General features: G+C 45.0%; 1 protein-coding gene across 1 annotated transcript in view; it reads right to left on the bottom strand.

Annotated features, from left to right (window-relative positions):
• The window catches only part of ABHD12 (abhydrolase domain containing 12, lysophospholipase), a 32,395-nt gene that overhangs the window by 3,917 nt on the left and 7,414 nt on the right, over positions 1 to 21,064 (bottom strand). Inside the window, exons 2-9 of the mRNA XM_042862262.1 lie at positions 11,414 to 11,538; positions 9,751 to 9,856; positions 7,255 to 7,374; positions 4,934 to 4,964; positions 3,385 to 3,430; positions 1,810 to 1,939; positions 835 to 872; positions 663 to 742 (exon numbers count right to left, since the gene is read on the bottom strand). Coding sequence (XP_042718196.1) covers positions 663 to 742; positions 835 to 872; positions 1,810 to 1,939; positions 3,385 to 3,430; positions 4,934 to 4,964; positions 7,255 to 7,374; positions 9,751 to 9,856; positions 11,414 to 11,538 — 676 coding nt within the window. The remainder of the gene's footprint in view (positions 1 to 662; positions 743 to 834; positions 873 to 1,809; positions 1,940 to 3,384; positions 3,431 to 4,933; positions 4,965 to 7,254; positions 7,375 to 9,750; positions 9,857 to 11,413; positions 11,539 to 21,064) is intronic.

Genomic DNA, 21,064 nt, shown 5'->3' with positions numbered 1-21,064 from the left:
AGAGCATGTTTCTAGTAGCACCATTTTCTCCCTCCTGTTTCAGGCTTGTCTTATTAGTCTGCTCAGGAGCCAGCTCTCTGGGTGCTCACATGGTCAGGGTCTCAAGGCATCGAGCTGCTGCTGGAAAGTCTTCCTGCAAGGGAGCTTTCATCACCAGCGCAGCCACATCCAACACCCACCCTGCATGTCTGCTCAGTTCTGAGCCTGCTTGCAGCCAGGCTGCGTGGGAGAGATGGCCACATCAAGCTGAGCTCACATGGGGGTCTGGGCAAGTTAAAGGGGCTGCACTGCAAGGGCTGTGGCCAGGGAAGCCCAGCATTGCCATCGCTTTGCTCACAGCCCACAGACTGTCCTCTCACATCAGAGAACATTCAGCACAGGGGGGGCTGTCCGCTGCTGAAGGTAAAGCTGATTCTCCCTCTCCCTGCATTTACTGCTCTCTCTGATCCCAATTTATTTTCTTCTACCAGACTCCACAGATGACTGGTGGTGCTTATTGCACTGGTCTTCTTAGGAGCTGCCTTAAGCACAAGCCTTTACAAGTGCCAGGAGCAACCATTCCTGCTGCCCCACGGAGCGAGCAGTCAGCTACGTCACTTTGGAAGGCTAACTTCTAGGCACACAATTACACACCACTGTTCTGAGAAGCACTGTGTACTTGCCACAGAAAAGGGATGACTTCGTGCCTCCTCCCGTATGTTGGTGAATGGAGATTCCAGGATCAGGGCTTCAGGGGGTGTTTCTGAAAAGCCAAAGGCAACGTGCTGAAGTGCAGCAGCCAAGGCCTGCGCCATGGGCAGCACCTGGGCCGGGTGAAGAGCCCACCAGATTTACCTCTCTCACAAAGGCGCCTCACGAGGTTTGTTGCGACCCTGGAAAGAAGAACAGTGAGTGTTAATCTGGCACAGACCCTTTGCAAAGCACCAGGCTCTGACCTACAGACTGTATGGGACGTGCAGGGAAGAGGGGGAGGCAGCAATGTGGGCAGAGGTGTATGAAGTAGCTCCCCAGGTGACACTGCAGTGAGTTACAGCTGAGTCAAAGCTGCAAGGTCTCCTCCATGCAACCCTGTGGGATGGAGATATTTCCAAAGCAGCCTCAAATGATTTCATCTGGACACAGCCTAAAGTAACTCTCGTGTTTGCCTCCTGCTCCTCACAAAATCAAGGGGTCAACAGTCCATGGTTCCTATTGAACATCATCAGCCTCCAGAGGATGATCAGCAGGGGAAACTGAGGAAGCAGGAAAGGCAGCTTAACATGCATGGAGAGGCATTTTGATTGCAGACTTCTCACTGTTCATACTTCCCTATGCCAGGCACAACCATGTAAATTGCAGATGGGCAGCAGTGTAACCATGCAGGCATCTACACAAGCATTGATTACAAACAGTACGTTTGTAATAGGATAGGAGAGAACATGTTGTAAGAGAAAGTAGCATGCACACGTGCTGGTCTTTCAGAATGTCAAATAAGTGTTTTGCTTTGAAAGACAAATGCAAACAGAGGTTTACCACAGGAAGAGATCAGTGCTGTCCCACTCTCTTTCCCCATAATCAAACAGAATCTTATCTAAGTGTCTGCTTTCCAGACTCCCTCTGGGCAATGAAAGTTCAAGATCAATTCCTGCACAGTCATTTGCTGTAGCCCTTCTCACTCTGCAGAGTGAACAGAGGAAGCTCCTCTGCAGCAATTACGCCTCAGACTCCAAGCCAAGCCAGCCTAGGGATTATGGCAAACAGCACCTTCAGCCAAGGTCAGTGTTACTGTTTTTCAGAAGATGCTAAGTCCCACTGCGATTAGATGCTTACCCTGTGCCCAAGGAGTGCCCCCATATATAGACAGGGTTGTCTCCACTTCTTGCTTTTATCCAGTCAAAGACATGAAGGGCATCGTAGGTCATTCCCCTCTCCGACGGGCTGCCTACTGAATCACCCCAGCCTGAAACACAAGGTGTCCCTGTTCAGAAAGGCATGAATGGCACCACAAAGCCAGCCAGCTCTTCCCACACAGCCCACCTGCAAAGGTGTGCGACACGGACAGATTCTGCTTAGCTCACTGTGCTCCTCTACAATTTGGGTTAAAAGCCCTGACTGATCAGCAGTCACTGAAAGAAAGTAATTGCTGTAACTGCTGGCTGCCATGCAGTTTTTAACAGCTTGGTCAATAACAAAATCAAGAGCTGGATCTCAGACAGTGCCACACTGTGTTCTTGCAGCTCCCCATCAGTATAACCCAGCTCCCAAACTTTAGCTACCTTTGCACATAACCAACTTGGAAGTGCAATCTCTGGCAAAGAACTGGATCCTTATGATCTAAACACAGGCATGTTTCACAAAGCTGCTGCAACGTCAGCTTGTCCATGCTGTTCAATCAATGCCCTGCAGCAATTTTCCACTCTCCTGATAGCCTTGGCTCTGTCCCTGTTACAGCACATCTACAAATCCTCTGCTGAGCAGAAAACGTGCCACATCCCTTTTGATACCTAATAAGCAGCTGCCAGGAGGATGGAAAAACAGGGCAAGCTCCCAATACACCTCTCTCAGATGTCTTGATAAAACTGTGATGGGGAAATTTCTTTACCACTCAGTAGTGCTGCCATGGTCTCGACACTAAGAAGGCAAACAGCAGCAGATGCTTGACTGCTGGTGGCACAGAGATGCAAAATGGTCACAGGTTCTGCTGAAGATGCTGAGCAGTGAGCTACCACACACCTCAGCTTTGCAAAAACGAATTTGGGGTCTCTGCGACAGCATACAGAATATTAAATAGGTCTTTTATCAAAGGTATCAGCATTTGTGGAGGAAAAACAGGTTTTTTTTACTGCAATCTTGAGTATGCTTTAATTCTTGTGCATTTTATTGCTCTTTAGAGAGCTCCTCTGCTCTCCAAATCAAAGAGCCCTGTGCACAAGGACAGACAGGAGCCAGAGTCCCAAGCTGGACATCAGGAAGCAGGGCCTGAGGCTCCGCCAAAGCTGCTGCCCAGCAATCCAGTTGCACTCATTTTCTGTGTAATGCACACAGAGGTTTCACATGCCAAGCAGGGAATGAGATCACTGCCTCTTCTCACAATGGTTACAGACTGGGGACCCTCTGATACAACAGGAATAGAAAAGATGAATTGTTTCTGGCAGATCTTCTCAGGAGGAAAAAAAAAAAGGGGGTGGGGGGGTGAGGGAAGAACTCAAAGCTGTGCATTTCTGGAAGCTCTCTGTATATCCCTGGAGAAAAAAGACACACAGTAACCACACCTAATTAGCTGGCAGTAAGCCTTTATAAAATGAGTTCCTATGAGATTAAAACAAATAAATAAGCAGCAACTACTTTGCTGCTTAAGAAAGAGATGGCCAGAAGTGTTTCATATAGTAACAGGTGCCCACATACCTCGATAATCAAATGTGACCACGTGGTACCCAAGGGAGCTGAGGACCTGGAAGGAACAGAAACACAAACTCATCACAGAAACAGTCACAGCAGCCATGCCCCTGCCTCAGGCCAAGGATGCAGGGATACAGGGATCTAATTTACAACGCCATCAGCCCAATAAGGCAGAGGGGTTACTTTGGCTTTGTGATGTGGCAGGCACAGGACTTTGAAACAGCGATAGTTCGTGGCTTTACTCCATTGGTCTGCTGAAGCTCACACCAGGCTTTCTGAGATGTAGGTCCCCCTGTAGCAGCTCTGCCTTTAAGATCTACAAGCATGCTCAGACTGTTTCCTCTGCAACAACTGCCAGGTTTTGCTGTGCAACAGTCCAGCTGCTTCGTTTATGCTATTCAACCCTGCTAACTTGTGCTTAGCAGCACAGGCTGATTCCCAGGCAAACAACCAAGCAGATCACCTACATGACAGCCTTCTCAGCTGTCATCGTGTGCCATCCTCCGGGCACTTTTATCTTAGAAGAAACATCACCTGTTTCCATGAGGCTGAATGGCATTTTCCAAGCGACCCAAATTAAAAAGAGTTTACTGCAAGGGATCTTGCATAAGGAGATGCACTGCAATAAATCTTCACAAATGCCAATGCTGATGCCAATTAAAGAGAAAGAAATGAGAGCTACATTCATCTGGAGAACATAAACTCAATCCTTTCCAAATAAACTAGCAAAAATAGTTACAGCTTTCAGAAACACTTTGTATCAGACCAAGGCATTGTGTGAGAGAAAATGACCGCAGAAGTCATTAAGCAAAAAGCAACTGAAGTTCCCTGTTCTCACAAGGCAACACTGTGCTAGGCAACACTTGAGATGGTAACACAGATGAACTGTGCCATGGGAAAAGGGGAAACGCGGGCTGAAGTGGCCTCTGATTGACAACTCATAAGCAAAACGTGTGCACTGGCAATCTGAAAAACACTTCATTGCAACAAGTGGCTGTGTGACTGGGCAAGCTCGAGCTCCCAGAGCCCAACCAACAGGGAAGTTTATGTTGGCTCAGCCCAACATTTCACAGCATTTACAAGACCAAAAGCCACCTTGAAAGGTTTGAAGAGCGTGAGGAACACGAGCCGGCCTCAAACCTTGTGCACCTTCCCTTCATTTGGAGAGATGTGGCAGCATAATGGTGGGCATACAGAGACTGCTAACATATAAGAATGCTCTTACACGGTACCTGAAGTCAGAATACTGCTACAGTCAATCAAATCACGGCTGTGATTAAACAAAGCTTTTATTTTTCCTGTAAATTGTGTTGTGAAAGTATTATAGGCAAAGCTGGGTAGGAGCTGACAGGTAGCAGCAGGTAAAAGATCTCCGAAGTATCTTTAACGTGGAGAAGAGCGCTCAGTGCTTACAGACCCCTTGTGCACTTCATGTCCAGAGACTGGGAGCCCTCGGCTATCTGCCTGTTGGCAGTGGGCTGCAGTGAGCAGCCTCCATGCCTGTGCAGGTCTCACTGTGCTCACACAATCACCTGGACAACGTGCAGCCACTTACCTTATAAAGCTCCACACGGTGATCCCCTCCTCTGGCAAAAGCGATTCATGTAGAAGAATTCAAAAAAGAAAGAAGTCAGCATTTAGGCTTCCAGAGACAGATTTTTCCCATTGTCTCAGGACTTCAGCTAGACACAATCAGCAGAAGAAGCACTATAACTGCTTTGTAAAGGCCTTCCAGAAGACACCAAGGCTTTCTTGAGCTATGCAGGACTTAGCCTTCTCCCTTTAAATCTCTTCTGATGGCACAGAAAGATGAACTTCTCAACCCTCCAACCTGCCCCTGGCCTTGACCCAGCAGTACGCCCTGATCTCAGCAGACCTCACCACATCAAGCAAGCTGGGCCTTGGATCTTCTCACCTGGCTCCAAGCACAGTGACAGAAAGGACAGGTGCAAGAGAGAAACCAGAGCTGAACATTGGGAGCAAGTTCATGGGAAGAATCAGCTTTAATGCATTTAGGTTTTTTTGTAAATTGAAATCTAGATGCTAAAAAGGAAAGGAGACTGAATGTGCCTTTAGGTGCACTAAAATACATCTACAAACATTGGTCTAGTAGTGTTGGAAGAGCAGATTTGCACCTGCACTCATATGACCAGTCCAAAACATCCCTGCTGTGAGGGGTTTGGTCAGTGCAGGCTCTGAATCAAAGTGTCAAAATGCCACTTTCCAGAACTCCCTTGAGAACACACACACTTGCCAGCTACAAGATGTCAGCTCCAACTGTGCTACAAAATACCCAGCACAGCAGAAACAGGGCAAAATGCAAGGGGTTGCTTGTAGGCCAGCTTGAACCAAACCACTCTGAGGAAGAGGTATTGAGGTATTTGCCTGAGAAGCCACCCACACGTGCACACCCACACCTTCCTCAAAGTGCAATGCAGGCATTTCTTTAAGGGCATCAGGTAAACCAAACAACTCTGCCTCAGCTCCAGAGCACTCAGCCAAAGCAGAAAGCAGAGGCAGTGCCCTTTTACTTATGGTTAATGCAGCCTGCATCAATAAAGCAGCCATTTTGCAAGAGTGATATGTATTAAAGCAGGAATGGCAAAGCTGATACAACTCCAGCTTCCTCCAGCACACAGTAAAGCTAAATGTGAAATAGAGAACCAGTCCATAGCTCAGCACTTTATCTCACTAACACCTGGGGGAGCCAAGAAGTAAATCTAATCAATAGGCACATACATAACAGAGATACTGGTCCTAAATTACCACCATTACGCTGCAGAACAGCTTCCATTAGTATCATTTGCTTCCACACAAGGAAACAAGCTAAGCAGAATTTGAAAAATGAGGCAACAATTTGATTAAACTTTTAATACATCAGCACAAGGAGACAAGGTCAGTTGCTAAAGTCCCATCTGCACACGCATTTCCCACTCACAGCATGCAATTTCCATACTTTGCCTTACACGAGGAAGGATTGCTGCTGACCTAAGATTTTAGGGGAAGGAGGACAAAGTTCCTGCAATGTAAGGGCCAGCAAGTCTTCACAACCACCACAGTTAAAGCAGAATTGTATTTCTGTAATGCTTCCCCTTTGCAGAGCATCTACAAGCACACATCAACACAAGAACACGCACTCAGAACTCCAAAAGGGGCCCACACTCTTTGAAAACTGTGTGTTAATAAAGCAGATAGTTGTGTACTAATAACTGAACTGAAGCTCTCCATCATACAGATATGGGGCAGGAAAAGCATGGTGCTAAGAATCATCCAGCAAGTTTCCTACTGTGCTTTTAGCACCAAGAAACATAGGATAGAGAACCTGACCATGGCTGATACTTGTGGTCAACTATAAAACTGCAAATTCTAAACACGTTCCAGACCAATATCCTCTATGTATGCAACAATGAAACAAGACCAGCACTTTGCCTTCCTCTTTCCACCTGATTTTCCTTCCTCAAAATGCATTACAATAAGCTCAAGAAAGGAACTGGAAAGCTTATTTAATGCACTTAAAGCACATATACAGAAATATCTATCTCATATTCTATCTCAATTCTATTTCATTCTATTCTATCATTCTATCTCAATTCTATCTCATACCTCAATTAAGAAACTATTAGAGTGACAGTAAGTATTGCTCCCTGCTTGATCTACTACATGTCACAGCCTCCTGGCTTCTGGCAGACACGAGATACAAAATAACTACAGTATCACCTATCTCTGATAATGCAATAAGTCTGTTTTCAGGTTTGATGAATAGGAGAGGCTTCCTTTTAAAAGAAAAGCACTGAGCTGTTTTTAGATCATGTGTTGATGCTGTGACAAGGCAGGGAGGCACCACCCACAAGAAGTCACTGCTGTTTTGTGTCTCACCTTGTTCCCGCATTGCCGTGCAAGTAAAGGATCACAGGATGGCTGGAACCCAAAGCATCTTCAAACCACAGCTGGTCCTTCCCTCTGGCATTCTTCCATAAGGCTGCAGGGACCGTATGCCTGCATCCAGAAGGAAAAAAATACATCCCCTATTGCTAATCAGTCTCTGCAACTCAACCACCAGCTCTTCTGATGGTTTCATTCATGCAGAGTTGCACTGCTCACACGTTTTCCATACAACTGTCACACTCAGCCAAAAACACGTTAAACACTTCTAAAAGTATCTTTCAAACAAACTGTAACAGGATCATCACTGGGGTTATTTCTGCATTTTCATCTCCATCTGTGCTGCTTTCAAAACTCGAGGCTGTGCAAGCCACCAAATTCAAAGTACATTTACTGCACATCCTGCCGTTCCAGAGAAAGAATCTCAGCCCCTCAGCTTTTATGGCATTTCATTACTTCAATTAACAGACTAAATACATCATAAACAAGATTCACAGCCAGGCCAGTAGATATGCAGAACAATCACCAAAGTCAGCTGACTTTGGAAAGAACATTCCATGAGCAAGAGGCACAGCTGAGTAAGGCGAGTGGAGGACAAAGAGGTGTTCAAGGTTTGCTGAGAAAATCATGTGTTTTGTTTACAGCACCAGGTTCCTGAAGGTGTAACATTTTAGCTGGAAAAGCCACCATCCAGAAGAGCCAGGAATTTAACTCACAGCTGTTCCATAGAGAATATCAATGGGCAGCCTGTTAGAAAGAATTCAACACCGGTGGAATTGAAAGAGAAACAACAAACCAAATAAAAGGCAAACATCCAAAGTGGGTGATTATTTTGGAATATAAGCACTGAAGGTGAGTGCATGTCCACAAGCCCAAACCACTGACAAGGGGGGTCGGCTTACAGCTGTCACAGTAACTGCAGTACTCCCTTTTCTCCTAGGAAGATCTAACTATCCACCACACCTTCCTCCCAGACATAAAAACATTCAGAGGGCAAACCAGCACATAAGACACTACAAAATTTACTTGTGTGTGGGCAGCCAGATGGAGGTTTTGAGGAAGAAAAAGCCCCAACAGCTGCAGGATCCAGCATTCTGCCCTAGGAATTCTGAGAGCTTACAATGAAAGCAGGCTGAAGACTCTGTTTCAGAAATGTGCTGAACAAAACACCTTACAGGAACACTAAAGCAAGGCTCCAAACTTTACTGAAAATCTACTTGATAAGCATCAGGACAAGTCACACAGACACTAAATTGCCACCAGAAGCTGGAAGTCCTGTTCTGGTAAAGAAATACAGTATATTCATAAAGGAAAACCAAAATCTCAAGGTTGCAATCTAAAATTATTCAGCACGTTATCAGGTGGAATTGTAATTGTTGAAGTGAAGAGACAGGCCATTACTTAATTAGCCTGCCTTGGAAACTAAACCAACTGCTGAAAACGTCTTTCAGCATAACTCAGCTAAAGGGAAGGAACCATTTCATGCAGCAGGGTACCACTGACCTGCTCACAATGGGTGAGCCAGTCTCAAGCAATGAGAGCCCTCACTGCATTAGCAGACACGTACAGAGGATCTGCACACAACTAAAACCTCTAAATGCTACAGTCTGCAGCTCTAATGACACTGGCTGTATTAAGTAATGGCACCTTTCTCTTCGCACCTGAACAGCATCTGGACTTTTTTCCCCTCAGGTGCTCAATGCTCTTGGATACACATTCAAACTGCAGGCACTGTTTGCTCAAAGCTAGCAGGGATTTTTCCATAGCTTCAAAATTGCTGATGTTGAAACACAAAAGAAAGTGATAATGAGGAACAGACATGAAAACTGGCCTGAGTTGGCCAAATAGTGTGACAAGAACTGAGAGCAGACCATTTCAGACCAAGAACCTGTCATCTGAGTGACCGTGGTTCACCAGCAACTAATACCAACTGCCCTTGCCTGGGACCAGAAAATCTTCTGTAAGGAAAGCACTGACACTATCAGCTACTCTGCTGAGAGCAAGCAGCACATTCCTTCCTCACCCACTCTCCAAACTTTACATATGTTTTATACACAAAATATTATTCCTCCTTTTCTGAACACTTTGATCCTATCTTCTCCCACATTTATTTTGCAAAACAAACTATGAGCAACAGTTGAATGACAAGGCTTCTATATCCTTATGGCTGGTGTGATATGGAGGCACAATCTTGGTAATAATGCAGAGCATTTGTGATCCCTTCATGATTCCAAATTGTGAAATTCCCCTGCAAGCACACATTGTCCAATTCTGTTTCATGCATTACTGATCCGAGTTCAACCAAGCCCCAGAGATTTGCATACTTCTGGACATGAACTCAGTCACTTGGCAAAGAAAAGCACAAACACCCACAAATCAGAGCAGTCAGTGGCTGTCACATGCACAGCAAAAATACTGGATGTGCAGTACTGAGAACAAAAGAAAGACTACAGCTGCACAACACATACTGCACAAAACACGTTTCCTTACCAGACTCCAATGGTCACATCCTCCTCTGGCTGAAGGTAATAATTACAGGTGTGGTTTAAACCCTGATCTTGTGGTCTTTTCAAGTCAATGAAATACGGGACCCTCACTGAAAAAAGAAATAAAAATATTTAAAAAAAGGGGGAAAAACAGAATATGAAACGTTTTAACTTTTACCTTCATTTCCTTATGGAACAGCTTTACCAAGGCACTTGTGTTGGGGTATGAGGAGAGTGACACACACTCAACAAATGTGCCAAAAAGCCCTTGTTCTTTTTGTGTGTAAGGATGAGCTGAATTACAGTTGCAGCTAAAACACAAAGATGAAAGATGACACGTGCAAAAGAAACAAATAGGGAGCAGAGTAAAACTAAGAGGTGGGGGAGATGCAGCTCCTCTGAACCACCACTGCCCAGTCTGCTCTGCCAATCTCCAGGCACAACAGCCACTCCTGCTCTATCAGTGCAGTGACTTGTTGACTTGGCAAAGTTTTTATTGTTTGCAGCAATGGAATTTACTGATGGAACAACCTGACCTGCAACAAAGGGTGTATCCCAAAGTTAATGGGTAATGTGTTTCAGGATGGCGTGTGGTTTCCTCCTCCATAATAAAAAAAGATAGAGGATTGTAAAAATCACGGAACTGCAGGGGATGAAAGGGGCCTCAAGAGATCACTGAGTCCAACCTACTGCTGAAGGAAGTTGTCTCCAATAGGTCACACAGCCACCACCTCTCTGGATAATGCATTATAATGGCAGACCCCACACTGCTGTTGTCATGTAAGAGTAAGGCAAACAGTGTCACTCTCCTGAGCCTTGGAGGAGGATATGCAGCTTGCTAGCTTACTCTCCAATGAACAGCACATAATTGCCATGTCTTCATAGCAACCACGGACCAAGGTGGTAGAACATAGAGAGAATGCAACCAAAATAACAAAAGCAATATAAAAGCAATATGTCAATACATAAAAGCAACATATTTACAGGAGGCAAACCAGCTTTTTATGTAGATATACATAATGACAGAACAAGAGGGAATGGCTTTAAACTAAAAGGGGAGGTTTTGATTAAGATGTTAGGAGGAAATTTCTTACTTAGAAGGCAGTGAGGCCCTGGCAGTGCTGCCCAGAGAGCTGTGGTGCCCCATGCCTGGAGGTGCAAGGCCAGGTTGGATGGGTCCTGGGCAGCCTGAGCTGGTGGGGGGCAGCCAGCCCACGGCAGGGGTTGGGGATGATTGAGCTTTAAAATCCCTTCCAACCCAAGGCATTCCATGATCTCTGTACTTGATCCTCCCACCCAGAGTTTTTGTGATCAGAGGAGGAAGTTTTTCAAGCTTCATTACAAATCACACGCAAGTTTTAAAACAAAAATTTAGATTGCAAAGAAGCATCCTTCATTCAGTAATTCTCCCATCATTTTCCATCCTGTGGTTACCTGAGCTTCTCTAGGAGTCAAGTTTGCTCTCCAGACCCACTGCACGACTGGAGACCGCTAAGGCCACAGAGAATGCTCTCCAACTCATAGTCCAGAGAACTTACAGTCTGCAAAGGCTCACATCTTTCACAAGCCGTAAGCTTGCAGAGTGGGAAGTCAGAGCAGAAAAATGAGAAATGAAGACACTCCTTGCTTTCACCCTTCACCTCTCTTCAAAAGACTGAGCCACTTACCAAAGTTTAGGAAGACCAGCTTCGCCTGAATAGCAGGGCAAAGTTTTACTAGGAATGGAATGGCTATGTACACTCCCAGCAGCCAGATGATCAGCCTCCGCAATCGGAACCAGAACCCATGCCGCCTGTGGAAGAGAAGGAGAAAAGAAAGGCCTGAGTGCAGCAGGAATTTACAAAGCAGTCATCATAACGATCCGTGTGCTTGGTGAATTCAAAAACCAATTCACTTATTCTTTAAACAAAAGAAACTTGAAGGAGTTTACGGAGCCTCAGCTGGTTGAGAGAAGCAGAAACCACCAAACCATCAGCTGATAAGTCAGCCTAGAGACACGGAACAGAAACTTCCCTCTACAACACACTGTAACAGAGATTTTTTCTGCTGATTTTACAGATTACAACATCTCTAGAAAAGCACATCACACATCTGTCTGCAAACAGAAGCCTGGCTGTGTGCACCACTTTAAGCACTATCAGCATGGTTTGTTGCTTTTTTTCCAGTTAAGACTTCAAGTATTTTGAAGAACTATTTGTAATGAGACTGCCTAATACTCAACTGCTAATGTTACACAGCATCTGTGCAGACTGGAGCAGAGTCCTGCCTTGCTCAGCTAGAAGGGCTCGTACTTCCCAATGACCTGGAAAGGAAATCCTTCTAAGTTATAAAACATGATAAGATTTCTGCTCTGTGGCTTTTACTCTCTGTGAGTCCAGTTTCCCAATACTTCTCTTTTCTCCAGAGTATTCAGATTGAGAGGAGTAAGCTGCTTTAAGAAAAACATACATGGAATCAACAGATCACAGAGAAGAAGTAAAGCAACTTTTCTCAAAATACTCTTTACCATCTCAGATGGTACATACAGAAATGCGTGTGGCGTGCATGCACAACGCTGCACTTGCCATGGTTTGCTTAATTGACGTGCTATGGGCAGAAACAATTATGATTCAATTGTGATTGCATGCAGTCCAGAACTAAAATGTATTCACACCCTTCAGGCAACAGGACTCCTTTGCTCTCCAGCTGAGTCCTGAGCAGGAACCACGCTGCACATCAGTGAACAATCAGCACTGCTATCAGCAGCTCTTGCCAGCAGCCAAAGGCAGAGATCAATTCTTCCAGCAGGTCTGAAATTATTATTTCCCACTGGGCTGTTCAGGAGGCGACATGCTGAACTTTCTCCATAGCAGTGCCAGAAAGGTTTGAACACTGTCAGCTACTTGCAACAACCACACAGAGGGCATGGGGAGCTCTTTTGAAAAATATTTTTTCCAAGAAATGAGCGTACAGCCAAAACACTTCAGATCTCAACAGTTTTTGCACCCCTACACTGAGCAAAAGGAGAAAATCTCCTCCCAGCCCTCCCTTGAACTTTTTGGTACGGTCTCTGGGAACGGGCTATCTTACATTTCCAAAGTCAGCACCCACCACACTACTGCCTCCCCTAAGCACCTGCCCATCTCCTCTTGCCTGGGAACTGTGTAGGCATCTGCCATCCAGGAGGATGCACCTTTTCTGACAAGGTGAAGAAACAGCCATCTCCAAAAGGGGAACCAAACATTGTAAGACGTGAGGAGCAACTCTGGCTGCAGTAAGCACACAGTGAAACACCCAAAGGATTGTAACACTTTCCATGGAAAACCTGACAATGAAGACTTGAAAAAAGCCAAAGGCTTTCCATACCTCGAGTCCAGGTTCCTGAAGTATTGGGGAAAATGGAAACAGAAAATGCCTGATGATGGAAAAGGTACAGAACAGAGGAACACCAAGGGAACCAAAGCTTTGGTGACCCATCTCCACCCACAGACAGCAACAGGAGCAGCAGGATGCAGAGGCCCCAAGGGCACAGGCAGTGACACCAGCACAGTGCCTGCCCACACTGGGGACCTTCACACAGGCCCAGATTTCAGCCCTACAGAAAAACCAGTGGTGCAGAACAGCACCAGAGCCAGCTCTGAACCCCTGCAGGCACAACAAGAAGACATCAAAACTGGGGTTCTCCCACACCTGGGTTACAAGACCCACATGTGAGCTGGAATCAGGAAACTGCTGAAGAACACACCGAGTAACTCCATCAGTGCAAAGGGATGATTTTAATTTCCTCTTTTTCTCCATAGAAGACTGAATGAGCATCCTTTCCTTTGCTCTGGTGCCCTCTGCCAAATGCTAATAGGTAATGTGACATTTACACCTCATCACCAGGGAGATGTCTACTTAAAATGCAACCAGGACAAAGCCTCAATCCATCAACAAACAGCTTTGCTTCCACGGATAAATCGGAGACAACGGACTGCAGTACAGACACAGTAAAATTATCTGCTAAATACCTAGTGAGTAATTTACCTAAATTAAACTGCTTTTGCCCTGCAGAAAAGCTATTTCAAGAAATAAACGCCCTTCACACGGCGCTTTTTGAGTGCTCAGGAGAAAGCAGCAGCAGCACACTTATCACCACTTCACCAGGAAGGTACATGGGTCTTAGGGGCTTACTTGGAAAATGCGAGTTGGAGAATAAGCAGCTCTAACCTAAAGGCATTTAAGCATATTGAAGAACACATATGGCTGAGGACCCTGGGTTTGCTCAGCCCAGAGGTCGAGGGGAGGCCTCATGGCCTGCAGCTCAGGCGCTAAGCTACCATGGAAGCATAGGCACCAAAGTCAGCTTTAAGTACTGCACTGTCACACAACAGCAACGGAGGAGAACAAATCTACCACTGACATCTTTCAGTTCCCAATGCGGGTATCCAAACCAACATTTTCTACAACCTGGAAACAGCAGCTGAGCCACAGATTGCACAGGAGTGTGCAGAAAGGGCAGAGCAGCCACTCCCAGGATAGGACAGCTTGCATATCAAGTCTCTGGCAAGCCCTCCAGCCTTCCTTGTCAGTCTTGTTTTGAACGAGAGATGGTTTCTAGCCCAGGCAGACCTTCAAGAGCATCCATCTTCTCTCTGTGGGAACCCTGGATGGACAGCATTGCACAGGGCTCCTCCTTATAGCAAAAGCAACACTCGATCTTTCTTCTCCTTCATGCAAGCCATTCAATCTGCCCAAGCTGTTTAATCTTGTTTTATTTCACCTGCTCCCTGCCAATAAAAAAGGAAAAAAAAAACCTACCACCCTTCCAACTGTGCGACAGCACATTGAGAGAGCCTCCCAGCTCCTGAATGGTTTGCAGGCAGGGGCTGGGTCTCATCTCCAGTTCAAAACATCTCAGCAACTTCAGGACAGCAATGACATGCAACAAGGCAGTGCTGCACTGCAAGAATAATTCAGGTCTTCTCCTTGATTTGCTGCAAAACCTGCATCGCTTGCAGCCAAATGCAAACTGAGAAGATGCTGATGTCAAAAGGTTTGTCCCCTCCTGGCTTCTGTGCGAAGCTGCATAGGCAAACAGGCCATGGCGCGGTTCTTCTATTTCAGGCCCAGCCAAACAAGTCCTCACTGAAAAATCTTCAGCCAAGCCTCAGTTCTGCTTCACTGGAGGCGCTGTATGCAGAGCATGGGGAGCCTGAATTACAGAAAATCCACCAAATCCTAACATGGCTCTTCTCCTGAATACAAGAAAGCCAGTGAGAACACAGAAGTATCTGCCACAGCTCTAAACATGCCACTACAATTCTTTTTTTTTTTTTTAATGCAAACAATTCAAAACCAATTTATTCTTTCCTTTGCTGCTACCATAGCAAAAAATGCTTTTTTTTTTTCCCTTTTGCTAAATAGTACATTGCTTTTCTATAGCACAGCAAACAGCTACCACAAGCAGTAGCTTATTTCTCTGTTCCCAGCAATATCACAGAGACAGAATGAAAGCTGCATGCAGCTCCAGAAAAATGCTGCAGGTCAGCAAGCAGCCAGAATATTTTATTTATATGCTAACCAGCACTTCCAGCACCCATTCCCTGGTTTTACATTAACATCCCAAGTAACATCAATCAAATGCTTTGAAATACTGCCTTCAGTTAGACCCACTGGATTTCTAACATCTTTATTAAAAGCAAAACAACCCAAAACCTGCCATTTGAATTGGAGAAGCTCTACACTGGTACACTACAGCATGTTTATCCTAATTCCATTCCCTTCTGTTGGCAGTCTGAATTTAGCACATTAATGTGCCAAAAACAGGAAGTTCATCCTAGGAAAGACCTGAACCAGTACATGCAACTTAGCACTTACCTGCAAACACATTAAAAGCAGCTTTTCAAAGCATCTCTGCTTGGCTGCAGCAGTGCTCCAGCTATATGAGTACAGATGAGGTTTGAAACTTGAAGCAGTTGACTGGAGAGATTTGTGGGCTTTCCACTTAGTTCTCCTCTTACAGCCCAGACAGTCAGACTGCATCTGTAACTCCCTCTGACCAACAGCAAGTGAATAAAAAGTAAAGCCATCAGCCCTAAGGACCTCAGGATGTCAACGTGCCAATCTCACAAACTTAACAGCTGGCTCTCCAAGAGACACAAATGTAGAAGTAAAAGGCGGGCATCTGTGGGAATCAAATGTTGTTTCTGCATTAGAATTGGATAATATTATTTTTATTTCATGATCTCAGCTATCATAGTTCTTTTTGGGAGTCCTTCTACTTAACTTGGGGAAGATCTCTGATAAGTTTACATCACTTATCCTATAGACGAACCTTCCCAGGAACGCACACTCTGTATATAGGTGTATAGATGCATATTTTGTCATACACACTGCAAGAACATCCTGCACGAGAACAAACCAGAGAACAAGTGATGGCCTACCCGAGGAAGCGCCTGAAGAGACATCATCCCCCAGTGCTCTTTGTTTAACGATGACTTTAAAGAAAATCACCATATCAACAGGACAAGGAGAGCACCCAGACATCTTGGAAACAACAGGATGACTACTGACTGGCACCAGATAACAAATATATTAACAAGTAAATATCAAATGTCAACTTTCTGATAAGATCGTGAACTTGGAGTACGCAGCCATTGGGGAAACAGGGGAGGGGGGAGGCAAGGGGGAGAAAACAGGGTCTAAAGGCTGTCATGTTGTGTCCATAGGCGCGCTCCTGCTTGCAGGACGCCGCCATTGCAATCGCGAAACTAGGGAAAAGAACAGGGAAAAGATGTTTAAATACTGTATACAGTAGAGAGCCTCTACAGGGAAAATCATTATTTGGACCTAAATAGTAGTCTGATGAAAATTGGGCCTATCAGACTTTGTATTTCTATGTAAACAGCAAGACTCCTTTTTCTGAAACAGAATTGGCTTAGGTCGCTTAATGGGTGCAAGAAGTAAAGAAATGTTCCTTGCAAGGAGTCAAAGTTCAAAGGAAATAGGAAAGAGAACCAGAAAGATCATAAATGGATCCCTTAGGTAACTTCCCCCCCCCCTTCAATTTCTAAAGCAGTGCAGGTGGCAGTGACCTCTGCAGAGGAGGAGAGTGGGTGCTGCTGATCTGTGCAGGTCCAGAAGAGAGGATGACTCTCGATGACTGAGGGAGTTGGAGTAATGCGAATGGGACCTGGAGAGTTTTCCTTTCTCTAATGCTAACCTTACTAACACTTCACTTTATCCTCTTAGGGCAGTCTTCTTAGGTCAAAGGGAAATAGGGTATGGTAATGCCACTGTTTTCACTAGAAGCTAGGAGTTGTCTTCTTGAAACAAAAAGAATTCCTTAACTGAGGATCCTATAAGTGTAGCAGAACAATTAGATCAATTTCTAGGGCCTAATTTGCACTCATGGATGGAAATGATGTTTATCATTGATATGTTGTTTATTGGAGAAGGAGATTGGCAGCTACGCAAGTGTGGGACATGAATACAGGGGGAAGGTTGGGCTCTGGAGGGAGGCAGAGAGAGGAAGGATCCTGAGGATAAATTGTACTGATTACTGTCACTGTCTCTGTGATTGTTAAATGTTTATGTCATGAAAGTGTTATGTTATGTTATGTTGTGTACGAGGCTGTTATGGAACAAGGGGTGTCTAAAGTGATATGAGAAGACCCCCTGGGTTGTATTTTGGCTCACTGGAGAAACATTGCTGGTGAGCCAGGGGAATATTGAATAAGAAACCAGGAACGTAAATGGAGTAATGGGACCAGTTTTATAATTGAGTACCTTAATTATGAGACCAAGTGCTGGGTGTCTGTGGAAACTGAGGAATTGTATTGTTTGATTTGTGGGTTTTGAAGGCACTGGGAGAAACTGTCTTAACGGTATGTGGAAATTATGTGGAAATGCAACTTTTAATGGTATGTGGAAATGCAATTGCTAACGGTATGTGGAATTGCAGTTGAGGGGATGTATGGGAACTGCTGAGCCATGGCCTCAACCTCTGATTGATCACCTGAGGAGAGCCATGAGTCAGCCAGAGGAGCACAGCTGAAGGCAATTCACCCGTGCTGCCGGAAGGGGGGGAGCCTGGCTGCATCCCTCCTAGACCTATTGAAGAGCTGGCTGCCAGGGGGGAAGGAGCTCTGCTGGAGATGGGCTCTGCTGGTGTTTTGTGGGTGAGCCCAGGATAGGGGTAAGCCTTCTACTTACTCTCCTTTGTTACCATAGTCTGCTTTGCCTAACTCTCTTGTTTATTTTGTGATTATAACATCCTACTATTCTTTGATTATACAGGGTACAAATAGTGGAATTGTGGAAAAACAAACAAACAAAAAGGTGAAGGAAAACAGTGAGTTTGGGATATTAGAGTTGGGCCAGCACAAGAACACATCCCTGCACACCCCCCCTACTGCAGCTTGTAAGAACAACTTGGAGTGGGAGAAAGAAGTGGGGGCCAGAGCCTCCCGCTGTAATGTGAAGGGTGTATTAGTTGTGAATAGGAATGGCATGGGACGTTGGAAGTGAGAATAGCTGTTATTTGCAGAGAGCTGGGGAAACCTGATATCTCAGTGTGAGCACTGGAAGCCTGGGGAGGGGGTGAGTTTGAAAAGGGTTTGGGAAAAACAAGCTGAGGAAGGTGAAGTTGAGCAAGGTGTAACAGGGATGTCCCTTACCTAGAAGAAGAGGTAAGGGGAGCCTGGAAGGACTCAGGCAGAGTTCCACCCTGCCAGGACCAAAAGCAGCTGGGGAAGTAGGGTGAAGAGGTTTATTTTCTGATACAGGTGCCTCTTATCTGCGCTACATCAAGAATTATTACCTGTAGATGATTTTTGTAATAGTTGTAGGAGCTACTGGCAAGAGAAGATTACGTTTTTTCGGGCCAATTAAATACATGCTAGGAGAACAAGTAGGAATATATAAATTCTTGTACATGCCAGGTTCTCCAAAACCATTATTTGGGCATGACATGTTACAATAGTTGAATGTAGAGATTAAATTCAGTAGAGAAAATTGGAGCTACTTGTCAAGCAAGACCAATGGACTGAAAATTTTAAGTCTGGCTTCCCACAAACTGGGAAAAGCAATGTTGTACTCCCAGAAGTTACGTAAATCCTAAATGGGGTACACACAGGATTGCAGGCATCAGAGATGCCTGGCAGAGCCAAAAATGCAGCCCAATGAAAGTTAAGACAAAAATTACTTGGATATTTCCAACAGCATCTCCCAGAGCTGGGTTTGCAATTGGAAGGGGCAAGTTGCAGGTATTGAGACCTTAATAGCCACGTCTCGGTTCACAATTCAGGTAATGACCTTGATACAATGACCTGCAGCAGCAGCTCTGTTGCTTTTCAGTATTCAGTAAAATGCTATTAGCACTGGTGTTGTGTGTGACAACATTCACCTGGAAGCTGTGTTTCAAGAAGAAAGGAGTAGATGCTACTGTTACTTGAGTATGTAGCAAACAATGAGTAATTACACCCTAGGCAATCAAACCACTGGGTGTTGGGACAGAAAAGCAGGCCTGGGGACTGGGTTTTAAGGTTGTTTACTTGCTCTGAATACATCTGGTGCAACAGCAGCTTTGTTTGCACCATGGGATAAATCATTCCAGGATAAACCATGCTTTCTCCACAGCTCTCCAGCAATGCTGCTGATACTCATCAAATCCAAAGTCACCCACGCTAGATTTATTTGAGCTTGGCACTGAGATATTATCTGCAGTGTAAGTACACTCCCTCGACAGCATTTACTGAATGCTTAAGTTTTCTACTCATTTCACAGCTAACAGCTGTTGTGTATTAAAGGCACAAGCCTCTTGCTAGTCCATGTGCTGGGGAACACAAGGCTGTGTGTAAATGTAAGAGGGAAAAACAGCACAAACAAGAGAAGGCTTAAACAGCACTGGGAGTGCAAAACAAGAGCCTTAGACCAGTTGAGTGGGATTCCCCTGAAGCAGTACTTTTCTCTCTCATATTCTCCATGAGGAAGAGGAATATCGGTGTGCAAAAACAAAGGGCCAAGAAGCAAAGTTCAAAAGCAAAATCAATTCAGATCCATAAAACTCCACCAGGTACCTAACTGCTCTTTAACATAAAGCCACTTGGCTGTTGAATGCATATCTTCTTTGAAAAAGCACACAGTGCAGCCAAGCCAGCTCCCCTACCACCACTTATGCTTGTTAATGCATTGTAAATCTGCCAGAGCAGCATGTGTGCAAAGCTCGCAGCAACAGCAAGAATCCATAAGTTCTGACTTTGTTCCTAGGGATATTCACGTTTGAACAGGTCCATTCTTCCAAGCTGCACGCCCTCATGAACGTGAGATCTTCATACAGTGGTTTTGGAAAACAGCCACCAGCCACACAGCCTGAAAATTATCACTCCTGGTAGGCTCTGTGGCTCTGGCTCTCTTTTATAGCATGCAAGCAGCCTCATCTGTCTACAGCAGTAGACCTTTCCCTTCTGAAAGCATGAAGATGGCCATCTTACATTTGTCCACCTGAGGCAGCTCTGCTTTTGCTGGCAGAGATCTGATGACCTGGAAGCCTGAAGGAAAGAATGCTTTTGTATTAGCAGCCATGCTGCCACCTTTTAGATGCAGAACACATCACTAGCAAAACATTTGGATTACAATGAACCAGCAGTTCCCTGTTAGAGGCATGCAAGCAAACAAGAGCATTAACCAATGCCAAAACATTACATATGCTGGCCATCAGCTGATCCTGTTACATTTAGCTGGTAGACTCAGCACCCTCTCTACCTGACCTGCTTAGAAAAGGAAGAACGCTTCGTGAACATGAGGTGACAGCCGTGATTAAAGAACAGATGCAAGAAGAGATACAGAGTTGCCGTCAGCCCCTGACCTACCTTGAACAGCAGGTTATTTTGCACAGAGCCAGGAATATTAATTCATTCCTGCTTTTATCTGTGCTTCAGTCAGGTATTTTTGCTGCAGGTGTCAGCTTGTGGAGGAAGCAACTCCAGAACGACAAAGCTTGAAAAATGAAGCTGACAACTGAAACCAGAGCCTTTGCTGAAGTTCTGAAGAGCCACACCGTGAAACAAGGAAAGCAGAAAGCAGCTGTTGGCATTTCTACTTAAGTGAGTGGGAACTGAATGTTTTGCAGCACTGTACATCATCAGCCACAAGCTTAAAGCATACGTGGTCCCTGCTCTGGTAGTCAAAAGGGGGAAAAGAATGCTTTAGGGACAGCACAAAGCTATCAGAAATAGAAAGAAAAGGTTATTCACTGCATTTCTGCTGGATTTGCAGAGGAATAAAGAAGAGAGTATTTCCAATGACTGTGTCCAGTTTGCAGTTTTTTCATTCAGCAGCACAAAACTGACATTGTC

The sequence above is a fragment of the Lagopus leucura genome, unplaced genomic scaffold (assembly GCF_019238085.1).
Source record: "Lagopus leucura isolate 7727_CA_CO unplaced genomic scaffold, USGS_WTPT01 Super-Scaffold_73, whole genome shotgun sequence".
Classification (NCBI taxonomy): Eukaryota; Metazoa; Chordata; class Aves; order Galliformes; family Phasianidae; genus Lagopus; species Lagopus leucura.
The sequence above is the reverse complement of the archived record's forward strand: the minus strand, read 5'-3'. Positions and strand labels throughout refer to the sequence as shown.